Source organism: Notolepis coatsorum (assembly GCF_963971535.1).
Source record: "Notolepis coatsorum genome assembly, chromosome: 1".
Classification (NCBI taxonomy): domain Eukaryota; kingdom Metazoa; phylum Chordata; class Actinopteri; order Aulopiformes; family Paralepididae; genus Notolepis; species Notolepis coatsorum.
Window position 1 is genome coordinate 62949540 of NC_140165.1, and position 22363 is coordinate 62971902.

Consider the following 22363-nt stretch of genomic DNA (forward strand, 5'->3'; position numbering starts at 1 on the left):
AGAAAACTTGCAATATATTTGTACATAACAAACTGGGAACGTTTCATAGTGATATCTATTCAAATATTTGTTTAACCTATTAGGGGGTACTGTCTCGCCTTAAAAATTCTGTCTCAGAAATTACCAGAAGCCATCGCGAAGTCGACATTAGAATGTCATCAGCAGTGTTGTAGTCGAGTCCCCGTTACCCTAGTCCGAGTCCGAGTCCAAGTCATCGAGGTTGAGTCCACTCCACTCTGGCAGTCAAAGAGCTGACGTACGAAAAAATAAAAAAGGTCTACATTAAACATAAATGACACAGCAGTCACCGTTTCAAAGGGAGTTTATTTACTTTGTGACACAATAGCCGAACAAATGCACTAGCCTTCAATATCTTATATGCCAAATGATTAGGGCCTATTCCAAAACAAATCATAAATAAATAACTGTATTTATCAAATAACAAGCCCTAGTCCTCGTCTGCACCTTCCGAGTCCGAATGCAGTCAATGCTCGAGTCCAAGTCCAAGTCCGGGTCCTCATCAGTGCTCAAGTCCAAGTCGAGTCACGAGTCCGGAAAATCAGTCCTGGACTCGAGTACTACAATACTGGTCATCAGCTATAGACCACCGCAACACTTCCGGGATTCTGAAATCATGGGGGAGAGAGCGGGGGGAGAAAATGAATGAATGTGGATGAGAGCCTTGACATTAAGTGGTTGTAGCTATGGCTGTGGGGGTGCTGGAGACATGATCCAATAGACTTTTATAAACGCCTGAGTCTCCTGAACACGGAGAGGCCAATCCCAAGTCGATCGGCACTTTATCTGCCGAGCTATAGTCACTTCTCCACACCTACTCCGGACCTACGCATGTGCAGATTGCCCACAGAGATCTAGGTTCATCAATCTGCGCATGCGTAGTTCGGGAGTAGGTGCGGAAAAGTGACTATAGCTCTGCCGAGAAAGTGCCGATCGACTTGGAATTGGTCTCTCCGTATTCAGGAGACTCAGGCGTATAAAGGTCTATTGGATCATGTCTCCAGCACCCCCACAGCCGTAGCTACAATCACTTGATGTCGAGGCTCTCATCCACATTCATTCATCCCCTTCCCCCCCTGCTCTCTCCTCCATGAGCTCAATGTAACGCGGAAGTGCAGTGGTCTATGTGTCCGGCCGCAAAATCATCTGTATTTTGTGTGTTGTTTATATATATATAATGTTTTATAAAAAAAAATTATTCTGTGTCATTATACGTTTTGTCTTGTTTTGCATCATTGTCAAATAATGAGGAAAAAAACAATAAAAATAATAAAAAGCATCTGTATTTTTCGTCCCTTGGTAATTGATTTCGACACCCCTGGCTTTAGACAATGCAAAGACTCTGTTAACTCAGAACAGCCTAGCATATGACCTCAGACAGTGGCGGTTCTAACTGTAATCTTATTTTTTATAATTAAATTATTATTGTTTTTATTCTTGTTTTATTATTATTATTATTATTATTATTACAGACATGGATTGCCGGTAGTAGCCTGTTGACCTTGATCGGAATTCTAATCCCAGCAGCAGGTCCTGAGGACGGACCGCGTTACCTGAGGCGTCACGTGGGACCTTGAAGATGACGTACTTGGGCCGCCCGAGGCTCATGATGGCGGTACCCATGTTGTAGGTGTTGCCCTCGTCATCATAGTGGGGGTGGGCGGTGGCCAGGTTCAGAGCGATGTGGTTCCTGTAGTTGATCTGGAATCCAGTGTGATGATGGGAAAAATATTATCATGTCATATAGTTCTGTGTTAAAATATATATTCTATGTCGATAGCCTTGACTATTTAATATGATCAACTAGTATAAAGACACTAGGACCCACAGCTAAATTCATTAACACATTGACCGCCAGCAGCAGGGGGCGCTGATCCCCCTTCATCGCCATGTCTTTATTCAATGGATATAGTTTTAGACTGCGACATTTGCGAGTGCTTAAAATATATCCTATATTATATCTATGGGTCTAATAACGCCGTCGACTGTCAGTGAATTGCTTCCAGTCAACATGCCCAAAACAGATTGTTTTTTCATCCGTACATTTCCGTTTTATACCGTTTTTAATAGAGTATGGTTTGGGTGCTTTTGAGTAATTCCAGGAAAAATACGAGAAAAAGGCATTTTACTGTAATCCAGTCATCACGTTGTAATTTTTCGGCTGATTATCTAATCATCCTGAAATCAACGCTAGATTATCATTATTATATCTCGTCGTGCATACATGAAATGACCACCGCAGTCAACGGTAATAAGCACAACACGGTCCACACAGATAGCTGTGATCGCGGTAGAAATAAATATCAGATCAACGATCAAATTTATATATAGTGTTCTTACCTTCTATCTGATGTAATGCAAAAGAAATAATCCAATTATCTGATCGCTATTCCAAATACTGCTTGTGGAGGTCCGTACCACACTACCGACCGTTACATATGTGCGGGCGGGCGGGGTTACTGTTCGATGCCATCGTTGTATAGAACTGGCTCGCCTGAGTATTTAAACCCCACCCGCTCGGCTCGCGTCTATGCCTTCTACAACGCTGTTCGGTTTCCGGGTTCCTCTGATTGGCCACTAAGCCCACGTGACCCTACGCTAGCACGCCCCCCTTATCTCCGCCAGTTATCGCTTACGCCCGCGCATGCGCATGAGCCGCGACAAGCCCCTTCAATGACAGAGCTCTCATATTTGCGAATGCATAAACTATATCTTAAATTATGGCTATGTGTCTAATATGGCCGTCGCTTATCAATGACTTGTTTTGTTTACATCAGGGTGAACGCTGTTGTATTCGCAAATATGAGAGCCAGCAATACGCAGCTCCAGTTAACCTAATTTATACCGTAATGAATAATTAAAAAAATATACTGTTAACTGGAATATGTTGTTTCTTTACACATATGTTGGATTATGTAATTGGTTTGTCATGACAAACCAGTAAAAAATCGCTACTTTACATCAGGGTGAACGCTGTTGCGTGCCACCACCCACTTCAATGACAGAGCTCTCATATTTGCGAATGCATAAACTATATCTTAAATGATGGCTATGTGTCTAATATGGCCGTCGCTTATCAATTGACAGAGCTCTCATATTTGCGAATGCAACAGCGTTCACCCTGATGTAAACAAAACAAGTCATTATATATATATCTTTTTTTTTCTTTATTATTATTATTTTCTTTATTTATTATAAATGTTTTCCTCTGTAAAAAAAATACCAGTGAATTATTTTCTTTCAAAAAATGGACAAAATTGACAGCTCTGAGCAGGCCTGCACTGCAGTAATGACTGCAGTAAATATTTGTGCAGATAGCTGCACAGGTTGGCCCAGGATTAAATAAATAATAAATAATAGCCAATCAAAATAGTTAAACTCTTGCCATTGAATGGGGGATTGAATGATTGACAGCCTTGTGATCCAATCAGAGAATGGTTTCTGTTCTGCTGCTCTGCGGCTCTGCAGCTAGAATGATTGACAGCCTTGTGATCCAATCAGAGAATGGTTTCTCTTCTGCCGTACTGCGGCTCTGCAGCTTGTTTACAAAATCATTTTTATCTCAGTTTAAGTAGCTAACTTGTTGGAGCTAACGTAGCTAAAGGGCTACCACCGCAGATACCAGGCCCAGGGTGGAGTGTTTTGTTATTGTTCATGAACTTATTGTGCATCGTTTGATGATATATATATACACCTGTGATAAAAGCTAAACGTGACAACAACAACGTCATCGCCTCGCGGGCACTTTGAATTCTCTAGTACTGTAGATAGCGTTGCAATGGAGGAAGGAGATATTGTCGACTAGCTTGCTTGCTAGCTAACGTTATGTTGTAACGTTATGCAAGTCTTGTGAATGTCTAAACAAACGGCATTGTTTGATTGATTGATTGAAAACTTTATTAATGACGCAATGAAGCATATAGCACTAGTTAGAGGGGAAATTTGGATTCCTCTCTCGGATTCATTCATTGAGCAGAACTGCAATTCGCTCAGCTGCAGAAACGTTGAGGAGACAATACCCACAGGACTTGGAGGAGAACTTTGTTTCACTGTCTGTCTATTGTCTACACATTTGGAGCAAGGCGCGTCAGCTGCAACAATGGTGAGTAACCAAATAACCGCTCATAAGTGATGCCGCTGTGTGTGTGTGTGTGTGTGTGTGTGTGTGTGTGTGGAGCCAAACTATATGTTCTGCCATGAATTGAATTAAATTGAATTGTAAAACTTTATTAACAGATTGCAGAATGGGTACAGTACAGTACAGCTCAATACATACAATTGTTAAGGGGATGCAGACCAGAGAAAGACTTTCGTCTTGTTTACATCAGGGTCCCCCATTTTCAAATCATCGTAACATATTATGACATACATGACATACAGATAGACAGTACTGCTACATCTATACATTTATGACATACCAGACTTGCAAATACAGTACTGTTTGTGATATAAAAAGAGTCCAGAAAAGGGAGTATATACATTTGACGTAGAAACTGTACATTGGAGGAGGTTGGGTAGGAGGGGGGGGACTGTACATTGGAGGTGGTTGGTGGAGTGGGGAGAGGGTTTGGGTAGGAGGGGTGGGGGGGGGGACACTACAACTGTACAAACAAAACTGTACATTGGAATATTGACAAAACCATACTTGGTCATTTACTGTACATTGAGGGGGTTGTGTTAGGACATTTACAGGGGCCAGTCATAGCATACTGTGTTATTTTTTGATGGGCCCGAGCCATACTGTACATGGTCTGCTTGGTTTGATCGGACCGCAGAGCCACTGTATACTGTACATGGTCTGCTTGGTTTGATCAGGGGCCGCCGAGCCACTGTATACTGTACATGGTCTGCTTGGTTTGATCAGGGGCCGCCGAGTCACTGTATACTGTACATGGTCTGCTTGGTTTGATCAGGGGCCGCCGAGCCACTGTATACTGTACATGGTCTGCTTGGTTTGATCGGGCCGCCGAGCCACTGTATACTGTACATGGTCTGCTTGGTTTGATCGGGCTGCCGAGCCACTGTATACTGTACATGGTCTGCTTGGTTTGATTTAGGGGAGTGGTCTGCCCTGCGGGGGGGCCCCGACATATTGCGCAACGCCACTGCATACCATTGACTCAGAATGGTTTGTTTTATTGAAATCGTCACAGCAGTATAGTTTGTTTATACTTCAGAAGGATGATATTTAAACATGGTCCCCAAAATGAATGGAAGCGAATGAGGAGCCTGACACCTGGGAGGAATGGGGGTGTTGCAGCGTTGGGGATGTTTAAAAAATATAATTTAATATATAATATAATAATTTGTGCTTCACCTAAAAATTTGGTCAGCAGCCTCCACTGAATCGACGTATACTGCCATAACTAAGCATTTCAGGCCTAGACCACTCTAAAACCATACTTATATTCACCACGGTATAACACGTGAACGTATGGATGGAAAATGATCTATTTTTTGCATCTTGACCGGAAGAAACTCAATGTCAAATGACTATAGTATTGTATCCATGGCTATAATATAGAATATAGATTTAGCTCTACAAACAAGGTGACTAACTCCCATCGTTTACAGCGTGGCAGTAGCTACCACAGGATAAGGCTAATAGCTGGCAGCCAATGAGTTAATGTAAGTCTGACCAGGCCTCTTTGTCACTTTCTGGTCAGACGCTTGTGTGTCTCTGATGATAAACTGATCAATGGCCATGGACATTTACACATTCTGAATTTCTACAGTTTCACTGTTTGGCTCATTTATTTATTTATTTTGTATCCACTTTTTCTCCTTATTTTTCTATTTTTCTCCCATCCCAATTTAGTGTTTCCAATTCTCTCCTCCCCTGTCTTGAACGTTGCTTGACTATGCCCCCCACTGGTCGGTTGTAGGGAGGATAGAAGCCTTGCATCACGTGTCCCCTCCGGTACACGAGGAGGCAGCCTGTCACATCTTTTCACCTGCCAGCGCGGACTCTCATTGGCAAGGTGTTATGCATGGGAGGCTCACACTACCCCCGCCACTTCCTGTCTCTGCTGTGCAGGCGTCCCCCAACCGACCTGTAGGAGTCACTGTCCACAACGTCCAAATTACCACCGATCGACTTCCACCCGCTGGCTCTGCCAATTGAGCCAGTATGACGGCCGGCCCAAGCCGGAGGCAATGCTGACACCCGGATTCGAGACCAGAGTCTCTTGCATTGGTGACGAGCGCAATCTCCGCTGCGCCACCCAGCCGCACTGTTTGGCTAATTTGAAATATTCCACAACACCAGTTAAAAGAACACGCCAACATTTTGGGAAATTAGCTTACCGTCTTCTCCAGAGAGACAAGAAGATAGATACCAGTTTCCTCTCTGTGCGTTCAATAGAAAGCTATCTGGCTGCACGTTAGCCATAGCTTAGCACAATGAATGTAAGCGGACAGTGCCGGTTAGCCTTCGGGAGAGGTGTTAGTTGGTCAATGCCTAGGCTAACCGGCACTGTCCGCTTCCATTCCTTGTGCTAAGCTAGGCTAACGTGCAGCCAGATAGCTTTCTACTGAAGGCACAGAGAGGAAACTGTTTGGATTATGGCGATGTAGTTTTTAGACATGCTGCTGCTTTCCCTCTAAAGCCTCTGTGTAACTGTTGCCATTATATGGTTTACAAACAATTTTATTCGTACATTATTTCATTTGCTACAAGTAATAGTACTTTTATTTTGAAGTCCCAGCTCCAGGTCAGGTATAGTATAGTTTGGGCTGCTCTCACGTGTTTTCAGACTAAAAAAGCGACACCTGCAAGCAAGCAGCACGGATGGACAGCATGTGCTCTGGTGAAAGATGCTGTTTATAATTGAATTGAGTGTGTTATATAACTGAAGACTGAAGATGATTCCCTTTATTGTAGCATGCAGCCAATGAGGTATTTGTTTGTTCTGTATTTTACTTTGGTAAATTGTTATTTCACATGCTGTTCATGCTATTATTTCATGTTAACACTTTCCGTGCCACACACGAGAATACTCAGGTTTATTGGTTGAAAGCCACTCACGAGATTTCTCTGATTTTTTTTCCTTTTTTTTTTAGCGATCTGAAATCATATTGCATCACCCGAGCCTACCCGAGTATAGCCGAGCGGCGCCGGCGATCATTGTGGAAAAAAGCGCCCCCTGTCGTCTCCCAGATGACATAAGGGATTTTGGAATGGACTCAATGAAAATGAATGGGGAAGAAAATCCGGTACTCCACATTTTCCAGTCCACTGATGCAGCCGGGGTTATCAGAGTTCATTCTGGATCCTCTGAGCCCCGCGGATCATGGAGTTCTACTGTATCGCGTTGGATCTATACACTTATCGATTTTTTCGAATGGTGATCAGGAATTGGAATATACCAGTTGGATACCATCTGATGTCAGGTAAGGACTCTATGTTATCAGTGTTAGGATAATCAGAGTAAGTTTGATGAAGTTATAAGCTGTTTTGTGAAATGTCCTCTTTCGGTTTCACTGTAAAAGTCCAAGAGGAAATCAATGCGGCGATTATCCGTGCGCGGCCCGAATGTGCTTGCGTGCACGTATAATATTGATCATCTAGCGTTTATTTGAAAACGATTCATGAAAAGGCAGACGAATATCAACGTTGTGGAATATTCCAGTAAAAGACGATTTTCATAGAATGCCCCAGAATGGGCTGTTTTTTATCTCAAAACGGGGGCTTTTCTAAATGCTCTGAAACGGAAATGACGCGATAAAAAACCAATCTGCCTTGACAGCACTGACTGGAAAATAGTATTTGATAATGCGATGGGCAGATTAGACACATAGCCATAATTTAAAACATAGATTAGGCGATATTAACATATCATGACGGACGCCAGAAACAGCAATAAAAAGACCCGTCTGTTCATCGATAAACTCTTCATCGATGGACAGATGTATCGCAACTCCGACATCACATATTGGCTGACGGGAGGGGATGAAAAAGCACAGGCTGGACGCTAACGTGTTTCTGACTGCAGTAAACAATGGCGCAGGCTTGCAACGGTACACACGCGACGATGGTTGCTATGGTAACTATCCTCATTGAAAGCAACATCCCGTTCCAAGTGATGTCTGATGACCATGTATGTGTGTCCTGGGTTGTTGTGGTGTTTCTTGAGTATTTTTTAACATATGTGTGGTATTTTATACATCATGTCTATGGGCAATTTACCTAAGGGCTTAATCTTTGCCCACATTAATATATGTAGTCTTAGGAATAAGACACATGAGCTGGCTCTCTTCTTACAGGCTAATCGGATACATATTCTTGCTGTGTCAGAAACGCATTTGGATGACTCTATCTGTAACTCTAGTATGGCTATAGCTGGTTTTACTTTATATAGAAAGGACAGGAACCGATTTGGGGGAGGAGTGGGATTATATATATGTGATCTATTTCCGGTAAAACTACGAAATTACATTGACATCAGTGATATTGAGGCCATCTGGTTGCAGGTACAGCTGCCACACCTAAAGCCCATATTGGTTGGTTGCTGTTATAGGCCCCCTAGCTCGGATAGCCGTTACTTCAATAGATTGTGTGATATGTTGGATAGGGTTACTGAAGAAGACTGTGAATTGTATTTATTGGGAGATATAAATGTTGATTGGCTCTCAGATAATTGCTATCTGAGTACCAAGCTTAAATCCATTACAAACACCTGTGGATTATTTCAAATTATGTCTCTACCTACAAGGATATCTGTTAATTGTCATGGAATCACCACTTCCAAATGTATAGACCATATCTATACTAATAATCCTGAAATGTGTTCCATACCTGTGTCTATCCCAGTTGGCTTCAGTGATCATAATATTATTGCTGTTTCCAGGAGAACCAAACTACCAAAGGGCAGGGCTAAAATTGTACTTACAAGATCCTATAAGAAATTTAGTGAGGAGGCTTTTCTTGATGATCTTGGTTCAGTTCAGTGGAAGGATGTGAGGTCTGTAGATGATGCTGAGGTAGCTCTAAATATATTTATGGATTATTTAATGACAATTGTGAACAAACATGCCCCTTTAAAAAAGTTCACTGTCAAAGCGAAATGTTCTCCTTGGATTGATAACTCTTTAAAGGACTTAATGTTGCAAAGAGATGAGGCCAAGAAGATTTCGTTTTTATCAGGTCTAATTGAAGATAGAAATCATTACTGTAAATTAAGAAACCAGGTTACTAAAATTAACAGATTAAGTAAGAGAACCTATTATAAGCAGAAAATCTCAGAAAGCAGTAGGGACAGTAAAAAAACTCTGGAATGTACTGAATGAAATCATGGGTAAAAAATCTGCCCTGGCTTCGTTTGTGGAATCAGAAGGTGGTATTTATCTGACTAAGCCTCTTCACATTGCTGATTATTTTAATGACTATTTTGTAAACAAGGTGTCCAAGCTTAGGCAGGGAATGGATAATACTGTCAATAACAACTCTGATGTGTTGATAAAAGAACACATTATGAAGGATAAAAACTGTGTCTTTGAATTCCAACAGGTGGATATTGTGACTGTGGATAGGCTATTGCGCTCTCTACCAGTCTCTAAATCCACTGGTAATGACCACCTGGATAGCAAATTGTTGAGAATAGCTGTGTCTCATATCTCTGCACCAATCTGTCACATTTTTAATAGGTGTTTAATCAGTGGCATGTGTCCTTTGTTATGGAAGGAGGGAAAGATCATTCCACTTCCTAAAGATGCTAAATGACCTTTTGGAGGTCCCAACAGTAGGCCTATTAGCATTTTACCCGTTCTCAGTCAATTACTGGAAAAAATTGTGTCTGAGCAAGTCCAGGCCTACTTTTCAGCTAATGACATAACAACTGTACACCAACATGCATACAGGGCAGGTCATTCGACCAGTACTGCTTTGACACAAATGTCTGATAGTTGGCTTTCAGCTATCGATAGTTCAATGCTGGTGGGTGCTATTATGTTAGACTTCAGTGCCGCATTTGATGTGATTGATCACAATCTTTTAATACAAAAACTCATTTGCTATGGTTTTAATAACTCAGCAATTTAATTTTTTAGGAGTTATTTGTCCTCGAGGTCTCAGAGGGTCTATTTTAATGGTGCTTTGTCAGGCAGTAGAGGGTTAGAATGCGGTGTCCCACAGGGGAGTTGCCTGGGGCCCCTCTTATTTTCTATTTTTACTAATGATATGCCTTTTTCTATTCATCAGGCTAGTCTGACTTTATATGCTGATGATTCAACCCTTTATTATGCTGCAGCTACAAACTCTGAGCTCAATCAGGTTTTGGCTGGTGAATTGGACATTTTATATGACTGGATAAAAACAAATAAGCTGGTGCTTAACATACCAAAAACTGTTTGTATGCTTTTTGGGACCAATCAAAGATTGGCACGTAAACCTACATTGGTTCTACAAATTGCAGGTCAACCTATACATCAGGTTGAAAAAACTAAGCTTCTAGGCCTTTGGCTTGATAGTACTTTATCATGGTCTGATCACATAAACAAAACTGTTTTTAAAATGGGTAGAGCTATTGCTACTGCCAGGAAATGTGCACCATTCCTTCCATTTGCACTGTTTAATCAGATTGTTTGTGCTTTGGTTTTGTGCCACTTGGATTACTGTTCTGTAGTGTGGGCTTCTGCTTCAAAGCAGTCGCTAAATAGGTTACAAGTGGTACAAAATAAGGCAGCAAGACTCGTTCTTGGTTGTTCATATAGGACTAGTGTTGTTCAAATGCATGAACGTCTTAGTTGGAGGAGTGTTGAGAAAAGACTTTCTGCCAACCTTTTCATTTGTTTTCATAAAGTGATCACAACCCACAGTCCTAAATATATCACGGATAAAATAATTTACGCCTCAAATGTGCACATGCATTTTACCAGAGGGGCAAGTAGAGGGCAGATTATTCTACCCCATACAAACACTAACAGTATGCAAAGAACAGTTTTATATAGGGCTATCAGGGCATGGAATTATCTTCCAAGTGACATACGTGACATAAGAGGTGTAGCAAGCTTCAAAAATAAATTAAAATCTTACATGTAGCCAATATTGACAATGCTGAGATATGCAATATGTTACCGTTGATGTACATATTTAGATATAATATGTTTGTGTGTTAATGTTGTTGTGGTTCCTCGGTTGGTACGTCTTGCTATGTTGTGTTTCCTTATTTGGTATGTCTTGCTATGTTTTAATTGTATTATGTTTTAATTGCAATGTATATGTTGTAATGTTTTAATGTTGTCTTGGACCCCAGGAAGACTAGTTGACGTCTCGGCGTCAGCTAATGGGGATCCTTTGCTAATAAACAAATAAACAAATAAACATTGGCGCCGATGGTGGCATTCAGCGGGTAAAAAGGAAAAGCCGGCGTGGCGCTCAAAGTGTTAAGATAACATGGCTTGTGTTTTTTCATTCAAGTTTTTATGGTGAATTTGGAGAAACAGAAGACTTAGCAAGAAAATAAACCAGTAGCAAGAAATCCACTTGTGTCTGTCTGTCTGTCTGTCTGTCTGTCTGTCTGTCTGTCTGTCTGTCTGTCTGTCTGTCTGTCTGTCTGTCTGTCTGTCTGTCTGTCTGTCTGTCTGTCTGTCTGTCTATCTGTCTGTCTGTCTGTCTGTCTGTCTGTCTGTCTGTCTGTCTGTCTGCCTGTCTGTCTGTCTGTCTGTCTGTCTGCCTGTCTGTCTGTCTGTCCGTCCGTCCGTCCGTCCGTCCGTCCGTCCGTCCGTCCGTCTGTCTGTCCGTCCGTCCGTCCGTCTGTCTGTCTGTATGTCTGTCTGTCTGTCTGTCTGTCTGTCTGTCTGTCTGTCTGTCTGTCTGTCTGTCTGTCCGTCCGTCCGTCCGTCTGTCTGTCTGTCTGTCTGTCTGCCTGTCTGTCTGTCTGTCTGTATCTGTCTGTGCTTCAAGGGGATTATACTCTGGACTCTGTATATCATTCTGCCCTTAGATTTATCGGCGGTGACAGTTATGGTGCCATCATTTCACGATAAGGTTGGGTCGTCCTCCCTGGCATAGAGACATGACTTGCATTGGCATCTGTTTCTGTATGAAGCCATTATTGATGATCTCCCACCGGACATCACTTCATTACTGGACTGGAACTCTGGACCTGATCACACTCGCTCTGTTGACCGGTTTGCGCTTAAAGGAACACACCAACTTTTGGAGAAATTAGCTTATTTGCCTTCTACCCTGGAGTTAGACAGGCAGATACAAACCCTTTTCTTCTCTGTGCATGCATTAGGCTTAGGGAACAGCCGTGCCGTTAGCCTGGCTTAGCGTCATTCACTGGAAGTAGGTGGGCCAGTGTAGCCTAGTTCCCAACAGTCACGAAATACACTCCAAATACAACAACTCTATTGGTTAGGGTTAGGACAGGGTTAGCATAGGGTTAGGATAGGGTTAGTGTAACTGAGGGGTACAATTCCCTGACTGTATTGATAAGTATGGTATCATTAAACCACTACCGCTTTATGTACTTTAACTACTGGCCATACAGTACACGATATCTAAATATGAAATCGGTTCCAGTCAAAGGTAATAATCAAATATTTAATGGAGCAAAAGGTACATAGAATATTTATCTTACATTTATCATTTGAATGCACTTGTAAGGCAAATGAGTACTCGTAGGCAAATCAACACTGAATGTCCAATCTCTGGTTACGCAGGAAGCAAGTATACAACCTGGCTCTTAGGGAATTAGATCTATGGTACACTTAATGATATAGCGGGATATTCTGGAGGGGGTCCTCCCGGTTGTAAGCCGGTAGGGGGGGTAGGAGAGCCGTTGGTAGTAGACCGTCTGGTCAACGATATCTATGGAGACTTCAAGTACAGAAGACAGTGCAATAGACTCTTGATCCGCAGATGAATACACCTTGGTTCTCTTGTAGGCTGTAGCTCCACAATGAAGAAGAAGCTAGGCGACCTCAGTCTCTCTGAGCGCCGACTCAACTTGACTCCTCTCGGGGGTAAATCCAACACTCACAGGCGTCGGCGATTATCCGCTCCACAAATCACAGTACCAAAGCAAATATATATTCCAGCCGCATAGGGCTCAGCAGTCGTCGGGTAGGTAATCCAGTGTACATGTCCCTCGGTCCTCGCCTAGATCTCCTCGGATGAAAGCGCCATGTGGTCGGCCCAACCTGGATAAGACTCTAGATAACACGAGGAAGCGTTGGAGATGCTGGTCACCTTAGAACTCTAACCGCACGATGCACCATACACGATAGACTATTATTACTTGATAGAAATACGTCGCACTCGACGGTACAGTGCCAAACTCTGACAATTCAGTTATTAATTCGCACGAGGTCTCAATGCTATTCTAAGGCCAAACAGGCCATACTTCACCGCACGTCGTATCGTGGGTGAGGCTTCACGTTCTGTTACTAAGTTGGGAAGAAGGGTAAGGAGAAGGGACTTCTACATTTACTTGCGCCATATTTATATGCACGGTGAACAAATAGTGCCACTCTCATTTCGGTAGCCGTATCCCTGAGCGGAGCCGGGGCTAGTACGGACATGTCTCGTCGGTACCTTTGAACTTGACGCCGGGGGCTGGTCCCCTGGCGCCTGGTCCTTTGTCCAATAAGAGAATGAACTATTATGGGCTATAGTAGGCTAAAGGGATATTCCGTGTATATGTACAAGGAATATACAAGGGATATCAAACGATATACAAATACTATTCAATATATATCCATAAATAAATATATATATTCGGTTTAATCTGATCCTTCGTAACAGTTAGGGTTAGGGTCGGACGTGAACTCACCGTTCTGACGGTGTCCAGGGTCACGGGGTCTATCTGGTTGATGTAGTTGACCTCTGATGCAGCGTAGTAATCCTCGCCGTACCTGATGATGTTGATCAGGTTGTTGTCTGTGAAGTCTGGGATGGCGTTACAGAGGTGTGTGAAGAACCTGTGTGGAGGAGAGGAAGGAGGAGTAGAACATTACAGAGGTGTGAAGAAGAGAAAGGAGGAGTAGAACATTACAGAGGTGTGTGGAGGAGAGGAAGGAGGAGTAGAACATTACAGAGGTGTGTGGAGGAGAGGAAGGAGGAGTAGAACATTACAGAGGTGTGTGGAGGAGAGGAAGGAGGAGTAAAACATTACAGAGGTGTGAAGAAGAGGAAGGAGAGTAAACCATTACAGAGGTGTGAAGAAGAGGAAGGAGCAGTCAAACATTACAGAGGTGTGTGGAGGAGAGGAAGGAGGAGTAGAACATTACAGAGGTGTGTGGAGGAGAGGAAGGAGGAGTAGAACATTACAGAGGTGTGTGGAGGAGAGGAAGGAGGAGTAGAACATTACAGAGGTGTGTGGAGGAGAGGAAGGAGGAGTAGAACATTACAGAGGTGTGTGAAGAACCTGTGTGGAGGAGAGGAAGGAGGAGTAAAACATTACAGAGGTGTGAAGAAGAGGAAGGAGAGTAAACCATTACAGAGGTGTGAAGAAGAGGAAGGATCAGTCAAACATTACAGAGGTGTGTGAAGAACCTGTGTGGAGGAGAGGAAGGAGGAGTAGAACATTACAGAGGTGTGAAGAACCTGTGTGGAGGAGATGAAGGAGAAGTAGAACATTACAGAGGTGTGTGAAGAACCTGTGTGGAGGAGAGGAAGGAGAAGTAGAACATTACAGAGGTGTGTGGAGGCCCTGTGTAGAGGAGAGGAAGGAGGAGTAGAACATTACAGAGGTGTGTGGAGAACCTGTGTGGAGGAGAGGAAGGAGGAGTAGAACATTACAGAGGTGTGTGGAGAACCTGTGTGGAGGAGATGAAGGAGAAGTAGAACATTACAGAGGTGTGTGGAGAACCTGTGTGGAGGAGAGGAAGGAGGAGTAGAACATTACAGAGGTGTGTGGAGATTGAGAACCTGTGTGGAGGAGATGAAGGAGAAGTAGAACATTACAGAGGTGTGTGGAGAACCTGTGTGGAGGAGAGGAAGGAGGAGTAGAACATTACAGAGGTGTGTGGAGAACCTGTGTGGAGGAGAGGAAGGAGGAGTAGAACATTACAGAGGTGTGTGGAGAACCTGTGTGGAGGAGATGAAGGAGAAGTAGAACATTACAGAGGTGTGAAGAACCTGTGTGGAGGAGAGGAAGGAGAAGTAGAACATTACAGAGGTGTGTGGAGAACCTGTGTGGAGGAGAGGAAGGAGGAGTAGAACATTACAGAGGTGTGTGGAGAACCTGTGTGGAGGAGAGGAAGGAGGAGTAACACATTCCAGAGGTGTGAAGAAGAGGAAGGAGAGTAAACCATTACAGAGGTGTGAAGAAGAGGAAGGAGGAGTCAAACATTACAGAGGTGTGAAGAAGAGGAAGGAGGAGTAACACATTACAGAGGTGTGAAGAAGAGGAAGGAGAGTAAACCATTCCAGAGGTGTGAAGAAGAGGAAGGAGAGTAAACCATTACAGAGGTGTGAAGAAGAGGAAGGAGCAGTCAAACATGCCAGAGGTGTGAAGAAGAGGAAGGAGGAGTCAAACATTACAGAGGTGTGAAGAAGAGGAAGGAGGAGTCAAACATTATAGAGGTGTGAAGAAGAGGAAGGAGGAGTCAAACATTACAGAGGTGTGAAGAAGAGGAAGGAGGAGTCAAACATTACAGAGGTGTGAAGAAGAGGAAGGAGCAGTCAAACATTACAGAAATGTGAAGAAGAGGAAGGAAAGTAAACCATTACAGAGGTGTGAAGAAGAGGAAGGAGGAGTAGAACATTACAGAGGTGTGTGGAGGAGAGGAAGGAGGAGTCAAACATTACAGAGGTGTGTGGAGGAGAGGAAGGAGGAGTCAAACATTACAGAGATGCAGGGGTGTAAAGTATTTGAGCAATTGTACTTCGCTACAATACTTAACCTGTTCCACCCCTCAGGGTCGGTACCGACCCCAAAATGACATTATGATCATAGATCCATATTTTTCAGAGTGATGCAAAAAATTAGCGATTTTAAAATCAAACGTTTTCAAGTATTAACATCACTAACATGTCACAAAAGCATGTAGAATCGTCTATCCAAGCCGGGAACGGAAATGGACAAAGTTTGGTCATTATTATCATGGTGTTATTCACTGTCAAAGATGCAAAGAAAAATCATAATTCATATTCTCCTTTGTTTCATCACAATTTAAGCAAGCCTAGTAATAGACACAATATTTCTGACACTGTGAATACATTCCCTGAGGTCCATAGATGTACCTAGATACCAAGGATATGCAAATAGCCCTTGTAGAAGTGGAGCAATATTCCATTTACCTAGGTATATATTTTATGCGGATTTTCACATCTTTGTTCCCATGCCTTCGAGCGTACTAAGTACTATTGTACTTATTTTATGTCTATTCTTAAATCTGCACGTCTACATTGCACTACTTTTATTGTCTTTTATACCTATTCTGACTTATGTCTGAAGTTTATGCACATTTTTATTTTGTCAATTTGTGTGCTGATTTTATGCCTATGTTCATTTTATTTTTTATACTATTGCTGTGGTGCACTCTGGACTGAGAGTACTATGTAGATAATTATTAATATTTATTATTGTTATATTGTAGAAATGTGTGCATTGAAATGTCTGTAAAGTCTCGACTACATTGAAAATGAGGGTGACCTCAATTGTAATTTCGAGAATAAATAAAGGTTGATGATGATGACTTAAGTACTGTTTTGGGGGATTTGTACTTAATACTTAACTAGAGTATTATTAGGTTTGTATACTTGTACTTTTACTCAATTACATTTCAGAGGGGAAAAAACATACTTTTTACTGCTTACATTTAAAATGCAGACCTACAAAGTACAAATCTTGCAGGTCTATTTGAATTAGTATATTTGTTTCTCTGGCCGAACTAACATTAACGTTATTGATCCTGCGGCCGCTCTTTATTTAAAAACAGCCAATCAAATCCCCATCAATGGAAAATTAACCCGCCCATACCCATGCTGATTGGTCCTTGTGCAAGACTAGAAAGCGGGGATCTTTGATTAAACACCTGCTATCAAAAGAATAGACAGTCAGAAAAAAGGTTTTTACTTTTACTTTTTAGTACTTAAGTACATTTAAAAGTAGAAACTTTTTAAGTCATACTGGCCAGCAGCGTAACTAGTAAGAGTAGGTAATATGTACAGATATAGATATAGTATCTACGGATATGTAAAAAGGATTATATGCCGGTATAAACAGACAGATGTGGATAAATATATATACAGTAAGTATAAATAATATATATATATATATATATATATATATATATATATATATATATATATATATATATATATATTATACAGTATATACAGCATTATTGTACATGCTATCATACAGTATGTGATGACATTGTGATGACATTAGACAGAAACAGCTAAAAACTGAGATACCTTGAGAATATGTTCTGGCAGGGGTCTGGGTAGATCATGGTCCCAAACTCAGACACAATGATCCTGTTTGCCTTCATGTTTTTCTTGTACGTGTCGCTACGCAGGAACTTACTCCTGTAAAACACATCACCTGCACAGAACAACACCTGGAGTCAGTGGTGATGTCAGCGTTACTTATTCATCTGTCAGTCAGAGGTCAGAGTCTCTGTCAGTCAGAGGTCTGTCTGTCTGTCTGTCTGTCTGTCTGTCTGTCTGTCTGTCTGTCTGTCTGTCTGTCTGTCTGTCTGTCTGTCTGTCTGTCTGTCTGTCTGTCTGTCTGTCTGTCTGTCTGTCCGACTATCTGTCTGTCTGTCTGTCTATCTATCTATCTATCTATCTATCTATCTATCTATCTATCTATCTATCTATCTATCTATCTATCTATCTATCTATCTATCTATCTATCTATCTATCTATCTATCTATCTATCTATCTATCTATCTATCTATCTATCTATCTATCTATCTATCTATCTATCTATCTATCTATCTATCTATCTATCTGTCTGTCTGTCTGTCTGTCTGTCTGTCTGTCTGTCTGTCTGTCTGTCTGTCTGTCTGTCTATCTATCTATCTATCTATCTATCTATCTATCTATCTATCTATCTATCTATCTATCTATCTATCTACAGTATCTATCTATCTATCTATCTATCTATCTATCTATCTATCTATCTATCTATCTATCTATCTATCTATCTATCTATCTATCTATCTATCTATCTATCTATCTATCTATCTATCTATCTGTCTGTCTGTCTGTCTGTCTGTCTGTCTGTCTGTCTGTCTGTCTGTCTGTCTGTATGTCTGTCTGTCTGTCTGTCTGTCTGTCTGTCTGTCTGTCTGTCTGGCTGTCTGTCTGTCTGTCTGTCTGTCTGCCTGTCTGTCTGTCTGCCTGTCTGTCTGACTATCTGTCACTCTGACTATGTCTCACCGTCCTTGAAGGTGAAGCTGTGTATCAGGGACAGTCCATCGAACCAGTGGTTGTAGGCCGTGTCTCCTACGGAAAACAATCCTGGTCCGTTGCGCAACAGCGTCCCCTGCAGCCATTCTGGGAGAACGCCTGCAAACACATGATACACACAGTGAGGAAACACTACATAGACCCTTTACTGCCACCTTGTGGCTCTGAGAGGTAACTGTACCTGCAAACACATGATACACACAGTGAAGAAGCGCTACACAGACCCTTTACTGCCACCTTGCGGCTCTGAGAGGTAACTGTACCTGCAAACACATGATACACACAGTGAGGAAGCGCTACACAGACCCTTTACTGCCACCTTGCGGCTCTGAGAGGTAACTGTACCTGCAAACACATGATACACACAGTGAGGAAGCGCTACACATTTATCTATCTACTGCTTTTTTGATATGAGCATTTTTTTGTAGTTTGCTTTCAAAATAAGCAGAGATGGAGATTTGTTCAGCATAGGATCAGCGGCATTCCAAAGATTGGACCCTCTATACCTCACTGAGAACTGCCTAAGAGGTAAGGTATATGCAGGTCCCTGGACTGACGTGTAACATATGAATGAAAATCCGAATTAAAAGAAAAAAAACTATTAAAACCATTTGGTAGATTTTGATAATCATAAATGCATTTGTACACAAATATACATATCAGTAAAGAATTAACCTCAGATACAGACAGAATGTTTAGTTTCTTGTAAAGAGGAATACATTTGTCTATTTTGCTGCTACGTATTTTATGCTCGTTTTATACTTATTGTATGTCTGCACTTTATGCATTGCTCTTGATCTGCCCATTTTTTGCAAATTTTATGCCTAAGTCTTTTTTACTGTGAAGCACTTTGAGCTGCAATTCTTGTATGAAAGGTGCTATACAAATAAAGTTATTATTATTATTATTATTATTATTATTATTATTATTATTATTATTATTATTATTATTATTATTATATATAGCTATATGGTCATTTATTATTATCTGCTATTATACCGTGGCACTGGTGATCCATGACTTACAGTCACGCCGATACAGCCGTACTGTATTGTATACCCATTCTGCAATCTGTTAATAACATTTTCAATCAATCAATCGATCAATCAATCAATCAATCAATCAATCAAACGCCTCACCCTATTGGCACGTTGTCCTCACCGTAGCATTCAACAACAACAACATCAACAACAACAGTGTATCAGAGAGAGAAGCTGCACCTCAATCTGAGAGTAAACCATAAACTTAAAAGTAACGAGTACTTTTCGCAGTTGTTGTTACGGACTTTGCTTGGAAAGTGGAGCGGAAAGATGGAAAATAATAATAATAATAATAATAATAATAATAATAATAATAATAATAATAATAATAATAATAATAATAATAATAATAATAATAATAATAATAATAATAATAATAATAATAATAATAATAATAATAATAATAATAATAATAATAATAATAATAATAATAATAATAATAATAATAAATCTCATTTCATTTGATATTATCTTTCATTATATTTAGCAAAATAAGTCGTGCCTCTACCTTTTATATGCGCCTTCACCGGGACGGGAGTTTCAGACCCATTCTTTCCGAATACGACGTTGGCCATTATTCTAATACAACTTGTATTCCTGTCACTTCAGAGGGACGCGGTGTTCGGGGAGGGAGGCTCTTTATATTAGGCTGCTTACGTGCCTTCTCGCTGTTAGCAGATAGTAACTACAGATAGTAGTTATTGTGAATTACATAACTGTGTTGTGTATGCCGTTTCAACCCACAGCGGACTTCTCGTTCATTTTCTTTTCCGAAATAAAAGACAAGATAAGATCATATTCCTTATTCGGGCACCATAGTAGCATGGGGGGAGGGGGGGTATGGGCAGGGAAATAGTAGAAAGACACCAATTATAGGCAATACATTTAGAAAAGTAAACAGTGTAATCAAATGTGCAGATGAGTCATCAGATGAGTATCAGTTATATTATGTTACAATAAATATAGGCAATAAAGAATTAAAATCTGAATATATACTATGAGAGACTAATGATGAACCTCTATTACAATTGTACTCCCACTATATAGAATTAGCATGTGGCTCACTAGGCAACTTTGAAGAACGTATTTATAATGTGGGGAAATAGTAATACTGTATATTGACATTGAGACAGTCAATAGGCCAAGCTATTATATAGAAACCAACCACCCAGAGATGTGATGTGAATTTACTTTGAATCCTAGTTTAAAGCTCTACACTTTTCAATTAAAGGGGATTTATTTTGTACATAAGCTCACACACATCCAAATACTCTAGACAGGTTTGCACACATCCATTTAGATATTGAGAGTAAATGAGTTTGAATATGGCCACCAGTCATCATCATCATTGGGGACATTGAATCCTTGTGTTGTGTTAATTGCAGCTGCATTATGTAGATGAAAAAATAGCAACACCTTGTCTTATAGGGACTGATACCTTATCATTTCATTGAGCTGTAATTAACACAACACATTGTCTTATAGGGACTGCTACCTTCTCATTTCATTGAGCTGTAATTAATGAATGAATGAATGAAAACTTTATTTAACAGATTGCAGAATGGGTACAATACAGTACGGCTCAATACATACAATTGTTAAGGGGATGCAGACCTGAGAAAGACGTTTGTCTTGTTTCCATCAGGGTCCCCCATTTTCAATTCATATAGACATTTATGACATACACAACATACATGACATTTATGGCATAGGGACATATAGGTATTAAGTACTGATACATTTGTGACATAAATGGTATTCCAATATACAGTACTGTTACCCCTAGATCCTGACAGATATGATGGGGAGGGGACTGTACATTAGGAGGGGGTGGGTGGGTGGGAGAGAAATATACATACGGCGGGGAGGGAATATATACATGCGGTGGGGAGGAGACTGTCTATTAGGAGGTGGTGGGGGTTTTGGGCATTTACGGTGGCCAGTTTCGAATTGCAGCCTCCCGTAGGTGCTCTTTAAGAGCGGTTTTGAATGTGGGCAGGGATTCACATTCCTTTACAGCTTTGGGTAGGGCGTTCCACATTGTTGTGGCATAATTGCGAAACGTGTTTAGTCCCTTGTTTGAGCCGAATCTGGGTTTAACATGATTTGTTGAGCTTCCTCTGGTGTAGTGGTTGTGGTATTCACTGACCTTTGGGAAGTATTTTGACATGTACATGGGCACCCCGGTCGTATAGTGTATCTTGTAGACCAGGCCCATTGCACAACACATTGTCTTATAGGGACTGCTACCTTATCATTTCATTGAGCTGTAATTAACACAACACCTTGTCTTATAGCGACTGTTACCTTATCATTTCATTGAGCTGTAATTAACACAACACCTTGTCTAGCGACTGTTACCTTATCATTTCATTGAGCTGTAATTAACACAACACCTTGTCTTATAGGGACTTCTATCATTTCATTGAGCTGTAATTAACACAACGCCTTGTCTTATAGGGACTTCTATCATTTCATTGAGCTGTAATTAACACAACACAAGGATTCAATGTCCCTGATGACATCACTGGTGGCCATATTCAAACTCATTCACTCTCAGTAACTGTCAAACCAAATGAATGTGTGCAAAATAGTTGAGAGTTTTTGGATGTGTGTGTGAGATTATGTGCAAAATAAACCTGCATTGTTTTTTGGCCCTTTAGGTTTTAACTAGGTGGAATATTTATCTGACGTCCTGTGCTTTTATTTTGCAGGTCAGAAGGAAATGGATATGTTGTGACCTGCCTGCGACTTGACGGACACATGTAATCTCAGCCCCACCCAGGTGGTCCTGTACTTGAACTGTTACAATCAAAGATAACGTCAGCTGTACACTACAAAACCAAGCCACGTATCACTTATCTAAATTGACATGATCTATAAACTATAAGCTTTGATTCTTTTCTCCCATAACTACTTCCAAATTCAACGT

At 41.1% G+C, this 22363-nt stretch overlaps 1 protein-coding gene across 1 annotated transcript in view; it reads right to left on the reverse strand.

Moving 5' to 3' along the window:
- The window catches only part of bco1l (beta-carotene oxygenase 1, like), a gene marked incomplete at both ends in the record, with an annotated part of 47905 nt that extends 27899 nt beyond the window's left edge, over positions 1-20006 (reverse strand). The window contains 5 exons of the mRNA XM_084322897.1: positions 1572-1719; positions 13797-13944; positions 17390-17519; positions 18362-18490; positions 19940-20006. Of these exons, the coding sequence (XP_084179023.1) occupies positions 1572-1719; positions 13797-13944; positions 17390-17519; positions 18362-18490; positions 19940-20006 (622 nt within the window). The remainder of the gene's footprint in view (positions 1-1571; positions 1720-13796; positions 13945-17389; positions 17520-18361; positions 18491-19939) is intronic.
- Between the last annotated feature and the right edge of the window lie 2357 nt (positions 20007-22363).